Below are 19,935 nucleotides of genomic sequence, written 5' to 3'. Positions count from 1 at the left end.
ACTTAGAATTCAGTATCTGTAAATAGATTTAGAAAATATTCTTAAATATCCTTGCTGTCCTTAGGGCAATCTTATTTTCATATATATCCAAGAGAACCTACAAATCACTGCAACCCAGTAACTAATAGAGACTGACCTGCATTACTTCCTGTTTTTTTACATAAGGCAAGAATCCCGGTCCTTCTGGTAACATCTATATTGCAGTTGCTACTAATTCTGTCAAATTGTTGAGAGATGAGACGAAACAATGATCAGCACATTAGAAGAACCCAGATAAATCAGACAGAAGACAGTAATAACTCAGCTTGCTCTTCACCCAGCCAGTGCTGAGGTCAAACATGGGACTGGCATGGAACGACTGCTTCTCCTGTCAAGAAAAATCAATCGAGCTGATCAAAGACTATGAGGTCCACTAGTAAATTTCCCTTGCAAAGCCCTGCACCCAACAGGTGGCAAAAAAAATGTGTTTAAGTTCTGATTTTAGTTCTTTCAGATATGAGCATAACAGAAACAAATGTTATAGGACTCTTCTAGCCCTATATATCTACTCTTCTGTAGCAGCTCCTGGCAAATGGCAGAGCAGGTAAAGCTCCACGATGAGGTGCTCTGGCTGTGACATTCCCCATGACAACCTGATGGAAGCTGTTATATCTGCTCTATCAGGCCTGGAAGCAGCAGACTACATCTTCCACTTTGAATGCTGTAAAAGTGTTATGAGGCTGAATGGAATATTTCATTTCATAAGCAAAAGATGTGCGATACACTGAATCATAATGCAGCCTCTCTTCCCTGCATCCCTTCCTCACAGCAAACTGGTGAGTTGTGTGTTGACAGGTCTCTTCAGACTGAAACTTTAACATCATCCTTCAGCTACCAAGCCCTCAGCAAACCACAGAAGGAATAATCAAAGGCCTTAAGGCTTTGTGCTGGAGGGAGAAGACAAGACAGCTGCACGAAAATACACATCCAGATGCTGTTCACACATTTATAACACATCCAAACTGAGGTTGTCAACTGGTCTGCAAGACGTAACACCAGACCACAATGTTCCAGGTTGCAAGGTCAGCCAACAAATACCCTGGGAACTCTTCCTCAACACTGGAGAAAATCAAAGGGAAAATTAACCTGCATTTCTCAGCTTCTGTGAGCTGTTCAAAATTGTTTTATGGAGGGACGTACATAATTTCTTCTTGTAAAGAATATCTATGGTACCAATTTCCTACCAACACGATACAAACAGAGACAAGAAGCAAATACCTGAAACTAGATATATATTACCTGGCTGAGCAGACTAAATGCAATAAAACTGAACTGAATCCCATGAGTATTTTAGTTATTGTGTATACCACCTTTAACCACTTCTCAGTCCTTCTTCCAATAATTTAATATAAGTTTAAAGATTCATGGGTCTTAAAAGAAAAAAAAAAAGTTAAAATTAAACCTAGCACTATGAGAATGTTTTCTAGAGAAAGAATTGTCAGGATATCTATCAGGATGTTCTAACTCGGATGTTCTAACTCAGATGTCTAACAAATAAGGATTTATTTTTGGATGAAGCCCTGCACTGGAACCGAGGATGCTTACATTTAATCAGCAGCACTGCCATCAGCTTCTTGCATGACCTAAGGCCAGTCAGTAAATTACTCTTTTATTCAATTCTTGTCAGTGAAGACAATAATAGTTAATTTTTCCTACTTGTGTTTATTTAGCAAGCCATTTGAGGCAGAGACACTTTCCACCCTCATGTATATAAAGCACCCATCACGAAAAAACTCTTTGTGCTGCTGTAATAGGAGTAATTGTACATATTATTTCCTGCAGGTATTCCCCTGTTCTTTGAAAGTAAACTGCATCTACAGGATTACTGTGTAGTCACCAGTAGAGGCAGGGTAGACCTGTGTACAAAGAAAGAAGCCCTGAGGTAATATGAGTAACATTCATGGTGTACATGACTGAAACTCATCTTGGCAAGAATTCCAGTTCATTTAAGCACAGAATTAGCCTTGATTAACAGTCAACTTTTGCTATCAAATACCACCTATTTAATTAAGTTATCCTGTAAATTACCCATAATAAGAACTGTTGTGGCTTGGATACAAGATGTAGCAGCTGTAGAGACTCTCTTAGGCTGGTGATTGCAGTATGAAGGCTTGATGTGTGAAGATACCACAGTTGCATGGTGGGTTTTATATTATTTTAATGCATTAAAAACAGAAAGCAGGTCCTAAAATTTACCCACAGTTTAAATTATAGTTCTTTTACTATAGTATTTCCTTTTTCCAAAGTATAGTCAAGTAATGCCTTTGGGTTTGGGGTTTTTTTTTTTGGATCCTAAACAAAATTTAAGAAAATGTTATTCTGAATAGTAACTACTACAAAATATACTCTTGATGTTCAACACAACATAGTCAAAATTGTTCAAGAAACTGACCCATCACTGTCCTCTCTATCTAGAAAATGAAATAAATGTGACCAAGTGTCTTAGACAAAAGACTGGGAAGTAAAGGAAAAAGGATTCTTAAAACATATCAGCATGACTCTGACTCAAATGCATTTAACTTCTTTTTCCCTCTCTGTGTAAGGCCAATCCCCTTTTAAATCTCTGAAAAGTCAGGTGGTCAAGTAGTTTAAAATCCTGTCATCTATATTTAGAGTGCTCAAAAAATTTCCTGTATAGACTTTCTGTTATCATCAGCACAAACATGCTCTGGAATGTTTCTGCAATATCAGTCAAAATTAAAGGAAAAAAAGAAAGGTGAAGTAATAAGAAAAAGCCCTAAAAATATTTTTTCAAACTATGTAAAATATGGTATCATTTAATATTATCTAGAGTTTGCAAGAGTTTCATGAGCATTTTTACTTTGATTCATTAAGAAAAAATATTTTGGTTAACACAAAGGACTGAAATTAAAATATACCTGACTGGATGTCAGGGATTTCTTGTTTGCAAGTATAGGGTATATTATCAACAGTTGACCTTTTGTATTTATGTTTTAATGATCTGTAGTTCTGATGATTAATTTTGGAATCCTAGAAAACTGCACTTGCAGAAAATCTTTCTCCTTTATCCTTATCACTAGCTGATACTGAAACCTGTATCCCAAGAGTTTTGTTCCATTGCTTCAGTGGATTTTCAACCTCTGTTTGTGACTGACTCTTTTGTCAGAATTTATGTAAGCTACTAATTGGATCGAAAAAGTGTGATATCGCACCATATTTTCTGAAACTATTCCTAAAATAACACTTCACTAGGATATTCTATGTGATGTGTGTTTATGATACTATTTTAGGTTGTAAGTTGTGAAATTAACTTCAGTGCTCAAGCATCGCTTCTGTATCCTATAAAGGACAATATTTGGAATATGAACAAAATTGTGGTCTGTCACTACAAAATGACATTGTGTTATCAAGTAATATCTGGCAAGATGAAACAGTTGGATGTGGATCTAAATACTTTTGATATTCATCCAAAGTGAAGAAAATCATATCTGTTCTGACTGGTTGAAAATTGTTTTGAGCAATTTATCAGACTATCAATGTCAAAGTTAGTTTTGTGAAGTACAGATTGAGGTAGTAATTTTGGCCTCCAAGACAAACTTTAATTCCAGCATTAAGAAAATATAATATTAACACACATTGTGGTAATTTAGACAGCTGTCAAATTAGTTGTGCCATGGAATGAGCTTTGAGAGTCATTAACATGCAAAGATTTGTTAATTACATAAATGGTAGATGATACACTGAGTATGCCTACCAATGAAAGCACCTTAATGGAAAACTCTAAACATGTAAGCTACTACTGTTTGTTTCATCTGAATGGCCCTCTCACTGGAAATAGCTGGCGTATAAAATCAAAATTTGCCATCAGAAAAGTTGATTCAACTGTTACTTATCCAGCTCACCACAGGCTTTTTTAGGACATAGAACTCTGGTATTCTATAAATTTGTGTTTATTCAGGAAAGTAGAACAATAATCTATGGGCAAAGCAGATTTTGGTACAAGTGGTGACCTGATATCCAACAGAACAAAAGAATTGCCTAACCCTAAAGGATTAATGATAGTAACCCTAAAATACACCAATTTTTACATTTTTCCCTAGATCTGTCATAGCTATATACAAACTGAAATAGGTTTAAATCAGAAGATTTAGTGTTACATACTTGGTAGAAAAAATGAACCGTAGCTCATGTGATGATTACAATTGTAATAAATTACCATATGTATTAAAAATTCGAAAATTGTATAAATGTGACAAATGTGTTTGCAAGGATATAAAATATAAAATGTACAGAAAAACCCCTTCTTGGGGCTGGCCGAAATCTCCTTTGGGGAGAAACTGATTGCAAAACGACACCTTGATAACGAACTTTGGCAAGGCCCATCAACACGAACAAAAAAAACAGGACGAGGCTCGTCAAACCTACAATGGAGCTGGCTCAGGGAAATCGTCGGCCTCCGGACCTGAGCAACGCCCTGCAGACTTCTGTGGAAACAATCTGATCAATAGTGAAAAGACAGGCTCCGAAAAACTGAGCCTTGCCAGACCAGGGCTGTTCCTGGTGTTGAGAAAGCGATCAGGAGGAACAAAGAGAAAAGCGCAGTCAAGATATCCATCGGCACCAGCCCGAATTCCCCCGCCCTGCCAGGACAACACAAATTGAAATACATACAGAATCTCCTTTACATATGAGGAGATTCTGGCCGGACACAAGTTAATGTCATCATTCTACGGCAGGAAATTCATTCACTGAACAATCAGAGACACTTGGTGAATGAAACCTGCCTGGAATTTTAGCCTAAGGACACAAAACCTCTATAAAAACCGAGGCTTGGGGACCCTCAGACGTGGATTTGGGAAACCTATACCTTTTGGTGTAGACCCTGTCCACCCAGCGCTGCGCTGATCTTTTTATTGTGGATTTTTATCGTTGTTTCTCTCTTTGTTGTTTATTAATAAATCTATTTTTCATTTCTATCATAAATTTGCCTTTGCGTTTATAACAGATTGGTGCCGTGACTCGGATTGGGAACAGCTGTGGGAGAATCTCGCTGTCCAGGGGGGTACCCCCGCCGATTTCGGCGGCCTGGGAAGTCGAGAACCTCCGCAGCCCACCCCAACATCCGAACCAAATTTAGGAAAGGTAAAAACCACAATAAAAAGAAACGGATCCAGAGAGCTCGGGAAGGCACGGGGCCTTCAGGAAAAGCCGAGGCTTGGTAGCTTGTAAAAAGTCTGAAGTGCACAAAGACATCCTTGCAAGAAAAGTTGCTGTAAGTATTGTGAGGTTGAGCAGGCGATTGGGCAAGTGTGTGTGAGACGTGATCTGATCACGGAGCGAGTGTGGACTTCAAGGCCGCGTTTCCATCCTCCCGCGAGGGAATTGGCCGGCCGCGAAGGAAGCGATTCCGTGTGAGACTCTCTGCCACATTTGTCAATCCCGGGGCTAAAGGGAGTCCCGGAGGACCGATCGCAAAGGGGGTTGAAAGGGGAAGAGGACGTCCCATCGAGCTCGGGAATTAGTAAACTCTTTCAACCCAAAAGAGAACCCAGGGAGGGTTCCGAGGGAAAGGTCAGAGCGCCAAGAAAAACCCCGGTGCAGCAAACCGCGAAGGTAAGTATTGGCAGTCCTTTTGACTTCCCAAGTATAACCGAAAGAACACAACGCAGAGAACAAGTAAGAATTTTCTCTCTTCACTATGGGGCAGAGAAAAAGTAAGGTACAAAAAGAAATTAAAGAAAAAGACCCTTCTGAAAGAACGAAGGAATTGTTAGACATTCCCCCAGAAAGTCCTTTAGGGTGGATGTTGAGAAATTAGGAAAAGTGTCCCGAAAGAAAAAGGAAGTCCAAGGCAAAGATGATCTATTACTGTGCTGAGGTTTGGGGTAGGCAAGAGTTGCGAAATTACCTCATCTGGCCAGTACTAGGTACATTTGAGAAGTGGACATGTAACGAGTTAATCTCTCACGTGGAGCGTAAAGCCTCCTCGGACTCCGAGGAAAAAGAATACGCCCGACTTTGGTTAGCTCCCAAGGTCGGGCTGTTCCCAGTGAAACAGAAAAATGAAATAAAAACAGAAAGTTGGGAACCCCTGGATCACCTGCCCCCACCATACAACGGGCCAGCGGGGCTTCCTGCGGCAGATCAAGTGGTGCCATCAGCACCCACGGGTTCCCCTGAACAACCGGCTGGTGGACACACCCCACAGATAAGGGAGACGGCGCCGGTAACGGCTCCGGCGGCTCCCCCGATGTCCCCGCCAACTGAAACCACGGCAACCACAGCCCTCTCAGGGGCCAGGGGAATGCAAGGCTGGAAAACACCTTATCCCCCGTTGCCAGTCCAACCACCACTGCCGGGACCCTCAAAAACAACAGAAAGTACCCCATTTGATAAGGTGGGTACAGCGGAATATCCGCAAACAATAAGAGAACCAATGTTTGAGAATCTTAGTTCCCCTCCCTCAAGTCGAACTCGCTACAAAGCGAGATCGATGCATGAGGATTGGGGAGAAAACGAAAGTAGGCATCGAATGTTTCCCCTCAGAGAAGTGCCTACCGCCCCAGGAGTTATTGGATTTGTAAATGTACCCCTTAATTCAGGGGACGTGCGGGCATTCAAAAAGGAGATGGGGCGATTGTTAGACGACCCGTTTGGGGTGGCGGAGAAGTTAGACGAATTTCTAAGAAGTAGTATTTACACTTATGAGGATCTCATGTCTATATTGAGATCGTTGTTCAGCCAGGAGGAAAGGGAAATGATCAAACAGGCAGGTATCAGAGACTGGGAGCGGCGAAACCCGCAGGGGACGCCAGGAAGCCAAAAATGGCCCGGCGTAAACCCGAGTTGGAGTGCCCAAACAGAAGAAGGAAGAAGGAACATGATTGATTTAAGAAACATGATTGTACAAGGAATAAGGGAAGCGGTTCCCCGAAGACAAAATATCAGTAAAGTATTCGGAGAATGCCAAGGAAAAGAAGAATCTCCCACAGAGTGGTTAGAAAGACTGAGGCGAAGTTTACAGATATATTCTGGAACGGACCCCAGCTCTCCAGTGAGAGAGGTTTTGCTAAAAACACAGTTCGTAGCAAAATCATGGGAGGACATAAGAAGGAAATTAGAGAAGGTTGATAGGTGGCAAGAGAAAAGTTTACAAGAGCTTCTAAGAGAAGCTCAAAAAGTATATATGCGAAGAGAAGACGAAAAACAGAAACTGCAGGCCAAAATCCTAGTGGCCGCAGTAAAAGAAGTTCAAAAACAAGAACAGAAACAAGGTAAGACATTACCGAAAAAGCCACAGGGGTCGCAAAAGGACAACCCGGCTCCCCGAAAAAATCCTCCAGAATGTTTTTATTGCAAAAAGGTAGGGCACTTCCAACGGGATTGCCGGCAGAAACAAAAAGATGAGAAAATATTTCAAGAAGACTAGGGAGGTCTTGGGCTCTTTCAGATGGGGACATTAACAGCAACGGAGCCCTTGATAAAACTTAAAGTAGGTCCCCATCGCCAGGAAATTGAATTTTTAGTCGACACGGGAGCTGAAAGAAGCACCCTACAGAAATTACCCAAGGGATGCCTCACAAGCAAAGAAAAGGTGGTTGTAATTGGCGCAAAGGGAGACCCTTTTAAGGTCTCTGTAATAAAAGATGTAGAAATTGAATCTGAAAATAAAGTTTGTTTAAGAAATTTGTTGTTAGTAGAGGAAGCGGATTATAATTTATTAGGGAGAGATATGATTATTGCATTAGAGATAAACATTGTGGTGAAAGATTCCGAATTAGTAATAAAAATATTCCATTTAACGCCAAAAGATGAGAAAGAAATTGATCCTCAGGTGTGGCATTCCAAGGGAGAGGTGGGGAAATTGAATATTCCCCCCATCAAAATTGAGATAGAAAACCCGGAAGACCCAATCAGGATCAAGCAATATCCCATCCCTATAGAAGGGAGAAGGGGTTTAAAACTAGTAATTGACGACCTCCTCAAAGGAGGAACTCTCGAGCCGTGCATGTCCCAACATAACACCCCCATCCTGGCCGTAAAGAAAGCAGATGGGAGTTTCCGACTGGTTCAGGATCTGAGAGCAGTAAATGCTCGGACCCGAACCAGGTTCCCAGTCGTAGCCAACCCCTATACTTTACTAAACAGACTCTCGCCTGAGGATGTTTGGTACAGTGTGATTGACTTAAAAGATGCATTCTAGACCTGTCCTTTGGATGAAGAGAGTAGAAATTTCTTTGCATTTCAATGAGAGGATCCTGACACGAACAGAAATCAACAGTTAAGGTGGACTGTCCTCCCACAAGGCTTTGTGGAATCACCAAACTTGTTCGGACAAGCATTGGAACAACTACTCACACAATTTCATCCGGAGGAAGGGACAAAACTATTACAATACGTAGATGATTTATTAATTGCTGAGACGACTGAGGAACAAGTTAAAAGGAGCACAATTTCGTTGTTAAATTTCCTAGGACAGAAGGGCTTGAAGGTGTCCAAATCTAAGCTGCAGTTCACAGAGCCCGAGGTAAAGTATCTAGAGCATTGGATATCACAGGGTAAAAAGAAGTTAGATCCTGACAGGGTAGCAGGAATTCTCATACTTCCTGCCCCTAAAACGAAAAGACAAATAAGACAGTTTTTAGGACTTTTAGGATACTGCCGGCAGTAGATTGAAGGATTTAGCGAAAAGGTAAAATTTTTGTATGAAAGATTAAATACGGACCGACTAAAATGGACAGCGCAAGATGAAAGTAAGTTCCAGGAACTGAAAAATGCACTTATTACTGCTCCGGTTCTAACTTTACCTGACACGAATAAAGAGTTCCAATTGTTTGTCAACGTCAGTGGACAAACAGCCCAAAGAGTTCTGACCCAGGAGTGGGCAGAAAAGAAAAAACCAATAGGATTTCTATCGAAAATCCTAGATCCGGTCAGCCGAGGTTGGCCTACTTGCTTGCAAGCAATTGTTGCGGTAGCTCTGTTGGTCGGGGAAGCAAAAAGGATAACCTTTGGAGCCCCTTTAACAGTATATACCCCACATGATGTAAGAAATGTCTTACAACAAAAAGCCGAGAAATGGCTGACTGATTCGAGGCTTCTGAAATATGAAGCGATGTTAATCAGTTCGCCAGGTCTCGAGCTGAGAACAACCACTGCCCAAAATCCAGCGCAATTTTTATTCGGGGAACCAACAGGCGAGCTACTCCATAATTGCATCGAAGCAGTAGAGCTGCAAACTAAGATAAGACCAGACTTGGAAGACCAGGAGTTAGAAGGTGGAGAAAAATGGTTCATTGATGGATCATCGAAAATAGTAGAAGGTAAAAGAAAATCGAGTTATGCCATCATAAATAGTATGACGGGACAAACCATAGAATCAGGTCCCCTGCAGGCAAACTGGTCGGCCCAGGCCTGTGAGCTATTTGCTCTCCTAAAAGCCCTCAAAGGCTTGAAAGGAAAAAGGGGAACCATTTACACAGACTCAAAGTATGCATTTGGGGTAGTGCATACTTTCGGAAAAATATGGGAAGAACGAGGACTAATAAATACGAAAGGTAAAAGATTAATACACGGAGAGATCATTAAGCAAATTTTAGAGGCAGTCAGGGAGCCACTGGAGGTGTCGGTTGTCCATGTAAGGGGACACCAAACTGGGTGGCAATTTCAAACCAGAGGAAACAATTGGGCAGACAAGGAGGCAAAACGAGCGGCATTGTTAACGGTAAGTATTCCCGAGGTTAGTCACAAGGAATCACCAGAGGTGTCCGCGCTCCCATCGGAGAAGGAGCTGGAAAACTTCAAAAAGGTAGGGGGGCAATTTAAAGACAAAAAATGGTGGTTACCTGATGGGAGGGAACTAGTTCCCAAAAGCATAGCAAGGGGAATACTCCGGAGACTGCATGAACAAACACATTGGGGAACCAGAGCATTAGCAGAACAATTTTTGAAATTTTTTGGGTGTAAGGGAATCTTCGAACTTGCCAAGCAAGAGGTACAAGGGTGCGTGGTATGCCAGAAAGTCAACCGATCAAATTCGAAACAAACAAAATTGGGGGGTCGGCCACTTTCATATCGACCTTTCGAAAGAATTCAGGTAGATTTCACTGAACTACCAAAAATTGGAAGAAACAAGTATCTGCTAGTAATAGTAGACAAATTAACACATTGGGTGGAGGCTTTTCCTAGAGCAAAAGCCACAGCCCAGACCGTATCCAAAATTCTGTTAGAAAAGATAATTCCGAGATATGGGATAGTGGACCATATCGATTCGGATCAAGGCACGCACTTCACATCGAAAATCATCAAACAATTATCAGAAGCATTAAGAATCCGGTGGCAATATCACACCCCTTGGCACCCTCAAAGCTCTGGGCAAGTGGAAAGGATGAACCAAACACTAAAATCACAATTATCTAAATTAATGATAGAGACAAAATTAACCTGAGTTCGGTGTCTCCCTCTGGCGTTGTTAAACATTCGGACCATGCCCCATTCAGAAACGGGTTTGTCCCCTTTTGAGATGCTGTATGGAATGCCATATCAGCACGGGATGCCCGTGTCACATCCTCAAGCAGAGGATGCACAATTACAACCATATCTCATCTCTGTAAATAAAAATTTACAGGAGCTCAGGAAGAGAGGATTGATTCCCCAAAGTGTCACCTTGGGATTTCCAATCCACAAAATTCAACCGGGAGATAAAGTATTAATCAAAGTCTGGAAAGAGCTACCCCTCGGCCCACATTGGGAAGGCCCTTATCTCGTTCTTCTGACAACCGATACTGCAGTACGGACAGCCGAGAAAGGGTGGACACATCACTCTCGAGCAAAGAAAGTTCCGGACTGCAGCGCCACTGAGTGGAAAGTCACCACCCCGCCGGGAGAGCTGAAGATCAAACTACGGAGACATCGCAAATGAACAATAACGAAAGGATAAGTTGCGAAATCCGCGATTGCTATTGTTTTCCCTTTGTACATTTTAAGTGTGCTTATTGTAAGCAGACTTGGGTAACTCATTGCTTAAGGGGGTATAGGCCAAAGGGACTGTGCACTAAGTGCTACGAAAGGGAATTAGAACAGACCAATAAGTTTCTAATACTCGCTACCCGGGCGGACCTTTTGGAACTCGACTCTCCGGAGTGGTTCCTGTTTTACCGAAAAGGAATAAGGGGTCAACTTGATTGTAAGGCAGAGCCCCTGAAAATAGAGTGTCGTAGAACCGTGCAAGTACCGTGCCGGTTTGATACAGTCAAGGCTTCTCGGTGGGCGACCTTCAAGCGAAGGTTCGCCATCAGGACATCAAGGGCCCCTGAAGACAGTCCTTGCTGCCGAGAAGATGGTTATCCCCGCCGTATGCTATTATACGGGCGGAGGGAATGGCAGAGGGATGCAATTGTGGAGAATCCTGATGCTCCTGAGCCTAGCCACGTACTCGACCAAAGGAATGAGGTCCGAGGTGTCCCCAGGGGAGGGTCCCCTGGGGAAGTATGAGCAATGTAAAATTGCCACGAGAATCGAAAGACTGACTGTCTGCCCACCTGAATTACACTCGGGAGAATGCTGGTTAAACGACACGCAATTCAAAATGTGCAAATTGGAAGAAAAAATCTGGTGTTCTAACCCTGGAGCGAGTATTAGAAAAAGACCAATTCGGACCTCGGAAGAACTAGAGGTTATGATGACCCACTTACGGAGTAAAAGAGAGATAAAGGGGATTCCCCCGATCTCGGTCTGCGGACAGTGTAACAAAACTGTCTGGATCGGGGGGAGAGAACAATCAACCTTTTTGGCATACCACCGAGTTAACCCTGTTTGCTACAACAAAGCAAACTTAAAACCGTGTTTAATGGGTGATAAATTGTACTGGGAAGGGAAAAATTTAAAACATGAAAAGAAAATGGCATTCAATAACGAACCAATAGTTTTAGACCTATTAGAACCAAATGATGAAAGGGTATGTCTCCAGTTTGACCCGGTGTTTTGTTTTTCGAAAGACGGGGAAGGGTTAGATCCGGAAAATAAAATAAAACAGCTAACATTAGAAATAAAACGACGAGAAATGGAAAACAAAAGAAAGAGGTTAGAACAAGAGAGGTTAAATTCTCTCAGTGAACATTATGAACAATTGGAAAAACAATATGACAATTGGAAATTGCCAAATCCAAATCAAAATCTATTCGCAGATCTAATGCAAGAGATAGCCACCGAATTGAGTTTATCCAATTGTTGGATATGTAGTGGTTTGAAATCAGCCGAAAGGTGGCCTTGGAAGGGAGAGGCATTGACCCCAGAACAATTATTAAAATGGACAGGTTTAATATTATCCAAAACAACCCAGAGACCAGAAGAGTGGGTGATTGACAAGAGAATAATCGGAACATTTTGTATCAGCCGAGAAAGAAAAGAATTTACTGACCTAGTAGGGTATACCCCTTGTGTAAATACTCTCGCAGTAAATTCAGACAAAAAGACAAAAATCTGGCAACCAGAGCCACCCGAAGGATATTGGAACTCCTATCGGGAAAATGACTGTGAATGGATAGAAGATATTAGGCTTTGCTGGAACAAAAAGCTGGGGGCCAATCCCTTTCATTCATTCATAGGCCTGAGGGACTACTGAGAGGATCCGGCAAGAATTAGCAGAAATTGGGAAGCACCCGATGGGATTTACTGGGTATGCGGGAAAAAAGCATACAGTGAATTACCACGGAAATGGAAAGGGTCATGCACACTCGGAATCATTCGACCATTTTTCTTTACTCTACCTAAAGATGAAAGTAAGTCTTTAGGTGCTCCCCTCTTTGAAACTCTGGCCCGACAAAAAAGGGATTTGAAAAAAGGACTACCAATGGCAGGAGGCAGTCAAAAGTGGAAGGAGGAGGAATGGCCCGCGGAAAGGATCATACAATATTATGGTCCGGCCACCTGGGCTAATGATGGCAGTTGGGGTTATAGAACCCCCATCTACCTCCTCAATCGACTCATCAGACTGCAGGCAGTGGTAGAAGTAGTCTCAAACCACACTTCAGAAGCCCTGGAACTCCTAGCAAAACAACATTCGCAGATGAGAGCTTTTGTGTACCAGAACAGACTAGCTCTCGATTATTTGCTAGCCGAGGAGAGAAGAGTGTGTGGAAAGTATAACGAATCCGAGTGTTGCATGGAGATAGATGACTACGGGGAAACTATAAAAGGTCTAGCTGCGGAAATTAAAAAGGTAGCGCATGTCCCTGTCCAAAAATGGAATTCTATCTTGCAAGCCTCATGGTGGGACCAAATTTTTGGACAAGAGGCTTGGTAGAAAAAGCTAGTATTCTTTATAGGGTGTTCCGCGGCCGGAGTCATCTTCCTGCCCTGTTTAATTCCATGCCTGATTAGATTAATTCACTCCGTGGTTCAAGGGATGCAGATTGCCGCCCTCCCAGTAGAACCGGAAAAAGCACAAAATAAAACGGCCCTTCTCTCAAAATTATTATTATTAGAAGAAGAGAAAGAAAGTGAGGAAGCAGTACAGGCTTTAAAAGACTTTGAGAGCAAACACATGTTGTCAATTGAAAATGATGATTTAGAAACAGATAGAGAAAGACACTAAAAGAAAAAGAGTAAAAAAGAATACAAATATTCCTCTTTTCAAAGGTTAAACTATTTCAGTTTGCACGAATTTTTAATGTGATAAATTATTAAGTGAGGGACTGTAATAAATTACCATATGTATTAAAAATTCGAAAATTGTATAAATGTGACAAATGTGTTTGCAAGGATATAAAATATAAAATGTACAGAAAAACCCCTTCTTGGGGCTGGCCGAAATCTCCTTTGGGGAGAAACTGATTGCAAAACGACACCTTGATAACGAACTTTGGCAAGGCCCATCAACACGAACAAAAAAAACAAGACGAGGCTCGTCAAACCTACAATGGAGCTGGCTCAGGGAAATCGTCGGCCTCCGGACCTGAGCAACGCCCTGCAGACTTCTGTGGAAACAATCTGATCAATAGTGAAAAGACAGGCTCCGAAAAACTGAGCCTTGCCAGACCAGGGCTGTTCCTGGTGTTGAGAAAGCGATCAGGAGGAACAAAGAGAAAAGCGCAGTCAAGATATCCATCGGCACCAGCCCGAATTCCCCCGCCCTGCCAGGACAACACAAATTGAAATACATACAGAATCTCCTTTACATATGAGGAGATTCTGGCCGGACACAAGTTAATGTCATCATTCTACGGCAGGAAATTCATTCACTGAACAATCAGAGACACTTGGTGAATGAAACCTGCCTGGAATTTTAGCCTAAGGACACAAAACCTCTATAAAAACCGAGGCTTGAGGACCCTCAGACGTGGATTTGGGAAACCTATACCTTTTGGTGTAGACCCTGTCCACCCAGCGCTGCGCTGATCTTTTTATTGTGGATTTTTATCGTTGTTTCTCTCTTTGTTGTTTATTAATAAATCTATTTTTCATTTCTATCATAAATTTGCCTTTGCGTTTATAACACAATCATAGAATATTTCACATCTTCCACATAGCTGTGCTTTCTACAAGCTCCTTTGGCAATTTACCAAGCTTTTCCTTGGTGCTGTTGAATTAAATCTCTGCTTTGCCCTCCAGTTGCGCTCACCACTCCTTGCAAGCTTCTCAGACACAGTCCCATTCTACTCGTTGAAATTTTATTATATTCAGCCTGCTTAAGGTTGCTTTGCCTGTCTGTATCATGGTTTTCACTATACCATCCTTTAAAATTTCTTTCCATTTAATGTACTTCTGTGCATTCAGAAGAAATCCTGTTTTTCAGGATTTTTTTCATGTTGGTCCTTCTCTGTGAGCCCAAAATCTCTGGGCCATTTTCCTAATGGCTCTCTACACTTTCTCATGCCCAGAATATTCAATCCCTTCTACCATGCCAAAGGACACCATTTGTTCTTCCTAATCCCATTGCAAATATCTCTTCTACTGCCACCATCTACTTTTCTCATCTGCTGTTTTCTCTCTGCACCACTTAAAATAACAGCCACATACAGAAGACAAGAAAACTAAAATAACGCCTCAAAATTAACAGGACGTATTCATCCACTTGCATGACTTATTACTCTTATATTCCACTCCACAAAGCTGGTTTTTATTACCCCTTTCTGTTCTGCCACATAAAGAGGCAAAGTTAAACCAGAATTCCTCTGTTACCACTAGTAGCTCACTTTTCACATACTAACTCACACTGCAAACCCATTGAAGCAAGGATTGTTCTATTCAAATACCTTTTAAAGCCTTTTGGGGCTTAATTCTTCTCCACCACGCCCTGATTCTCCACCCTAACATCACACAGCCCTTCTCTTTCACCTGTGAGAAGGCACAGCACTGTTTTTGACTATTGTCTCCCTCTTGCTTCTCAGAAGCAATGAAACATAATGTTTGTTTATTCCATGAGAAAAGGTGAAAGAGGAGGTCTGTCTAGAATCAAGGTCAGGAGAAAAGACTTTAAAAGTGAAAGATCAAAAGGGTAGGCATCTCATTTAAAAGTGAGGGCTCATTTCAAAAGAAAGTAAGTCTCAGTTATAAGTCTGTAAGAGTTTTTAATTGACAGGGACCTAAGGATCTGGGGAAGAAATCCCTCTCATTTCAGAGAAATAGAAGCATCTGAAGGTGCTAGCTTATTTGTGTTATCCACCAATTAGGATGGAGGCCAAGCACTACAATATAAAACAGCTGCAGTATTAGAATTATATAAAACAAACTATAATAACGCTCCACTAAGTTATTTATGACCCAAAGATTAAAAATTATGTACAAAGTCACACACAGACTCCTGCACAAAGCTGGTCAGATTTGTGAGGTTAGATTGGTCTACTGGAATCAGCTGTATAATTCAAAGCTTTCTGAGATGAAATTCTGGCCAACTTAAATATGCAAATTTACATCAGAGTTGGAGATTGGGTCCAATTTGTATCACTAATGAACAATGAGATAAGCGAAGTAGATTAAAAATCATCTTGCACTGAGTGAGGTGTTCTTGTGATTTTCTCTTCCCATTTGCATAGAAAATACCTCACAAATTAACAGCTGTAGATATAATGATAAAAACATACACAGGAAAAACAAATAGAACAGGGTCAGCATACAGAGAAATGTACTGCACTCAATGTCTCCTATTTCAGAATTATATTTTTAAGTGACATCTTATATCCACCAGTCCATTCTTTATCTCATAAATGGAGTGAGAACCAGTTCTGTGTCTGAATAAATTTGTTAGAAATTCTTTTGAAGCATAAATTAGAGCATACTTTTTCTTAAGACTAGCCCACTATGTCTTTTCATTTTGATTAAAATGAAACAGTACCAAATAAAGTTTATTCAACCTGGAAGAAAACTCAGTCCTATCAAGCCTGATGAGCATATGAGGTCTACAACCTTTACTTGTTCTAATCTCAATTTCTGTTCTATAAAATATTGTACTCATGAATTCCTATTGATTGCTAACAATCCTTTTCTTCAAAGGAGTTTATTTTCAGCACGCCTTTAATGGCAGCATTCATACACACTGCAAGGACATTGGGCACTCTGAAATCCCCAATTGCTTTTTTCTTTCTAGGCCAGTCCTGTAGTGATGTTCTCCAGAAAAGCTGAAGAGTGGCTTAAAAGAGAGAACATTTGTCTCTGTTGCTCAGGCTTTGATTTTTGTCTGCTCAGTAGAGTCACTAATACGCCTTGTTTCACGTATGTTGTGAGCAGCTGAACATCAGAGTTCAGATCTCCAAGCACAAAAGATTAACACGAACCACATCTATTGAACTCTTTCTGTAGGCACCAGGCACAGAAGCACAGCAGGACATTTTGTTCTCAACAGTTCTCAGAGCCTGTTTATAGACATATGTCTATAGATGTGTTTCAAAATATCTAGTGCTTTTAGATGTTTTACTAACCTCCCATTTCATGGGGGACTATCTTTTTCCCTTTTCCCCAGAAAGAAAAAAAGCCCAACATAATACTTTATAAGAACATATATATGTACAAGAACTTACTGCAAGAGGTCGCAGGGTCTTGCATGAAAATTCAACTGAATTAATCTTCAGTCTTGTACCTCATGTCTCTAATTGTCCTGTGTGCTGTGCATGATGGCACAAAGGGATGCCAAGGGACAACTGATGAACCATCACCAGATATAGAGGATCTGGTAATGCATGTATTCTTCTGTTCTGTTTGCAGAGTGTAAAGAAGTCACTTTTCAAGCTGAAGAAGATTTATAGAATACTACCTCAAAATAAAACAGAGAATTAATTTGTTTCCTCTCCTGCCCACTAAGTGGCCCGATAGTCAACACTGGGCTAAACCCAAAATTTAGAAATAGACAGCTACTTTTAGCAAAAGTGAATCCTCAGATCACTAGGTACAGAGTAGATTATAGACTAGCAATCCAAGATCCAATAAACTAACTTATTACTCTGTACTACTTTCCAATTTAAATCTGCAATCCAATACAGCTAATTTATCAGAGCATACAGAGTTGTGACAGATGAGGCAAAATGCCATCAGCTACAGACTTTGTTGACAGACTCACAGCTAGGAATTGTTAGAAAAATAACATCTGAGAAGCAGGAGAAAAATCAAGCAGCGGCAATTGGATTTCTTTTTCATAGGAGAGATGCTGAAAAGAAATGTCATGGGAGAAACAGGAGATTACAAGCCATGTACTATGCATAACAAAGTCCTTTATTTCCCTGGAGTAAGGATGCCAGTCAAAACTCATTCACCAATGACGTATGGTAAGTCGACTGTATGACTTTATTTCTTCTGTCAATAGAGTAAATAAAGGCAAGAAAGAGAAAGTTAAAGATAAATACACCACAGGACATCTCCTCTGAGCAAAATCACCAGAAGGAAATGTAGATGTATTACCAAAATATGATGTGAGAGGATTCACTCTCAGTTTGTAAAACCTCCCTTCCATCTCTCATACCTGCAAAGTTTTGGGGCAGGAAGAAATTTGTGGAGTCAGTGTAAGAAGAACTCTAGTGTCATTGTCAGCTTTTCCCTGACCTCTCCAGTCTTTTCCTTTATTGTGAGGGCAACCCTTTGCAACCCTGTTATCTTCTTTAGTACAGCCAACCTCCTGCCAAGAGAGCTCCAGGGACAAGGGCAGGACCTGTGCCTGAATGCAATAAAGAACAACAGGAAAAGTTTCATCCTGTAGACTGAGAATTCATCCAGGGGAAAAAATCCACTGCTCTCCCTGATAATGAGGAGTTATCTCGCCCAGTGCCCCAGACTGAATCAACTTGTTTCCTCAAAAAAATTCTCAGAAGAGTTCATTTCAGGAGTTACTTTGCGTAAGTAATACTGACAAGTCCATATACATTTGGGTCCCTTTATCCTCTCATGTCATATTAAGGGCATGCAACACAAATTCTTTGTGCCATGCTACAAATTGAGAATTGCAATGGGCTGTAAGGCTTATTATGCAGGTCTTATATCATTTCATGGTATCTGAACCAGGGGAAAAAATCAGAATATTTCCTGGAATCCAGGAGAGACCAAGACCAAGTGCCCAGCAGGATGAGCTAGCCCTGAGAGGAGCACACTCAAGGTACTCTGTACAATATGCTAGACCTTCTAAAATGCTGAAGAAACACAGAGCAGTGCTTCCCACAGTTTTGGGAGAGGCTTGGCATATATACATGATTCCCTGAAAGGCCAGGGCAGACTGTGCTGTCTTGTCCACCGCCTGTTCCTGCCACAGCCTCTCACAGTGCTCACATAACCCACAGCCTACAGTATTCTGGGCAGCAGCTGGTTGTAAAACACAAACAGGATTTAGGAAGCAGAAAAACTACCTGGATGTTCCCCATTGTTGTCTGCAAGGTCAGGCAAGCACAGTACGACCTACAGACATTAACTTTGTGCCAGCTGTTCTCTTACTCCAGGAAAATAATGTTGCTTTAATCTCATTTGCAAGAGTCTGATAAAAGAGAACCATTTATCATCCACTTTAAATGAATAAATCTCATTTAAAAATCATTGTGATGCAGCTTATATGTGATCTGTATTGTTAACTTATCACTGCAAAAGTTGACAGGCCTAAAATTAGATCATCCAGATGCATATGGATATGGAGAAGCAAGATAGAATGCCACACTGTCCCTTTGTTTCACTCTGTTCTATGGTGGACTGAAATCAGAAACAACAACTCTGCAAAGCAGAGTGCAGGATCCTTGCATATTTCAGTCCTTTGAAAGGTGTTTCAGGGCCCTTCTGAAAGAAAAGAAAAAGAGGCTGTGGAAAACAAAAGATCACTGAAGAAGTCAATAGTGTGTTTGAGTGTATGTGCGTGTTAGTGGCGATGATGAGTTGTCTGTCCTAGAACTTAAAAATATTACATGTTACAGCCTTGTCTCATTTGTGTACACAGCTCCCACGCTCTTTAGGAGCTAGAGGATGAAAATTGTTGGGTGGTTTTTAGAGGGTCACAGGAGTTTTAAGATTGTTTACATACTGGACACGCAAAGATGACAGTCAAAGTTCATTTATCATGTGGTAAGCCAACCTTGTGACTTTATATTTCTTATGTAAACAGAGGCAACATGGGTGAGAAACAGAAAGTTACAGACACATATACCACAGAATATCTCCCCTATTCAGCCTTGAAAATGTTGCTGCAAAGTGGTGTGGGAAACAAACTATTGTTTGTTTCAAGACTAATAAACCCATGGATTGCTAAATGTAAGGGTTCAGAAGATAGAAAAGCATGAATTTCCTATTGACCAGACACTTTATTCACAGATCACATCTTGCTTTCAGACTTGGTAGAAATAATACAATAAAATAAGACATGTAACATCCCAAGGAACCTTTCCTGAGAATATGATGGTAAGGATTAAAATAACTTGAGTTCCAAGTGACTTGTGTTCTATGTGCCCTGACCCTCCCTCGCTTTATCTGCAGTGC

The 19,935-nt window shown here is 41.1% G+C and overlaps 1 protein-coding gene across 1 annotated transcript; it reads left to right on the top strand.

The window, feature by feature from the left end:
* Positions 1–5,857: 5,857 nt before the first annotated feature.
* On the top strand, positions 5,858–11,034 carry LOC147655826 (uncharacterized). Its single transcript, XM_086851876.1, has 2 exons — positions 5,858–6,397; positions 10,628–11,034. Exons 1-2 carry the CDS (start codon positions 5,858–5,860, stop codon positions 10,919–10,921), a joined length of 834 nt encoding a protein of 277 aa, XP_086708002.1. The 3' UTR covers positions 10,922–11,034.
* Positions 11,035–19,935: the final 8,901 nt, after the last annotated feature.

The sequence above is a fragment of the Cyanistes caeruleus genome, chromosome 1, assembly GCF_971803275.1.
Source record: "Cyanistes caeruleus chromosome 1, bCyaCae1.hap1.1, whole genome shotgun sequence".
NCBI classification, from domain to species: Eukaryota; Metazoa; Chordata; class Aves; order Passeriformes; family Paridae; genus Cyanistes; species Cyanistes caeruleus.
Note: the sequence above shows the minus strand (reverse complement) of the source record. Positions and strands in the feature narration are given on the sequence as shown.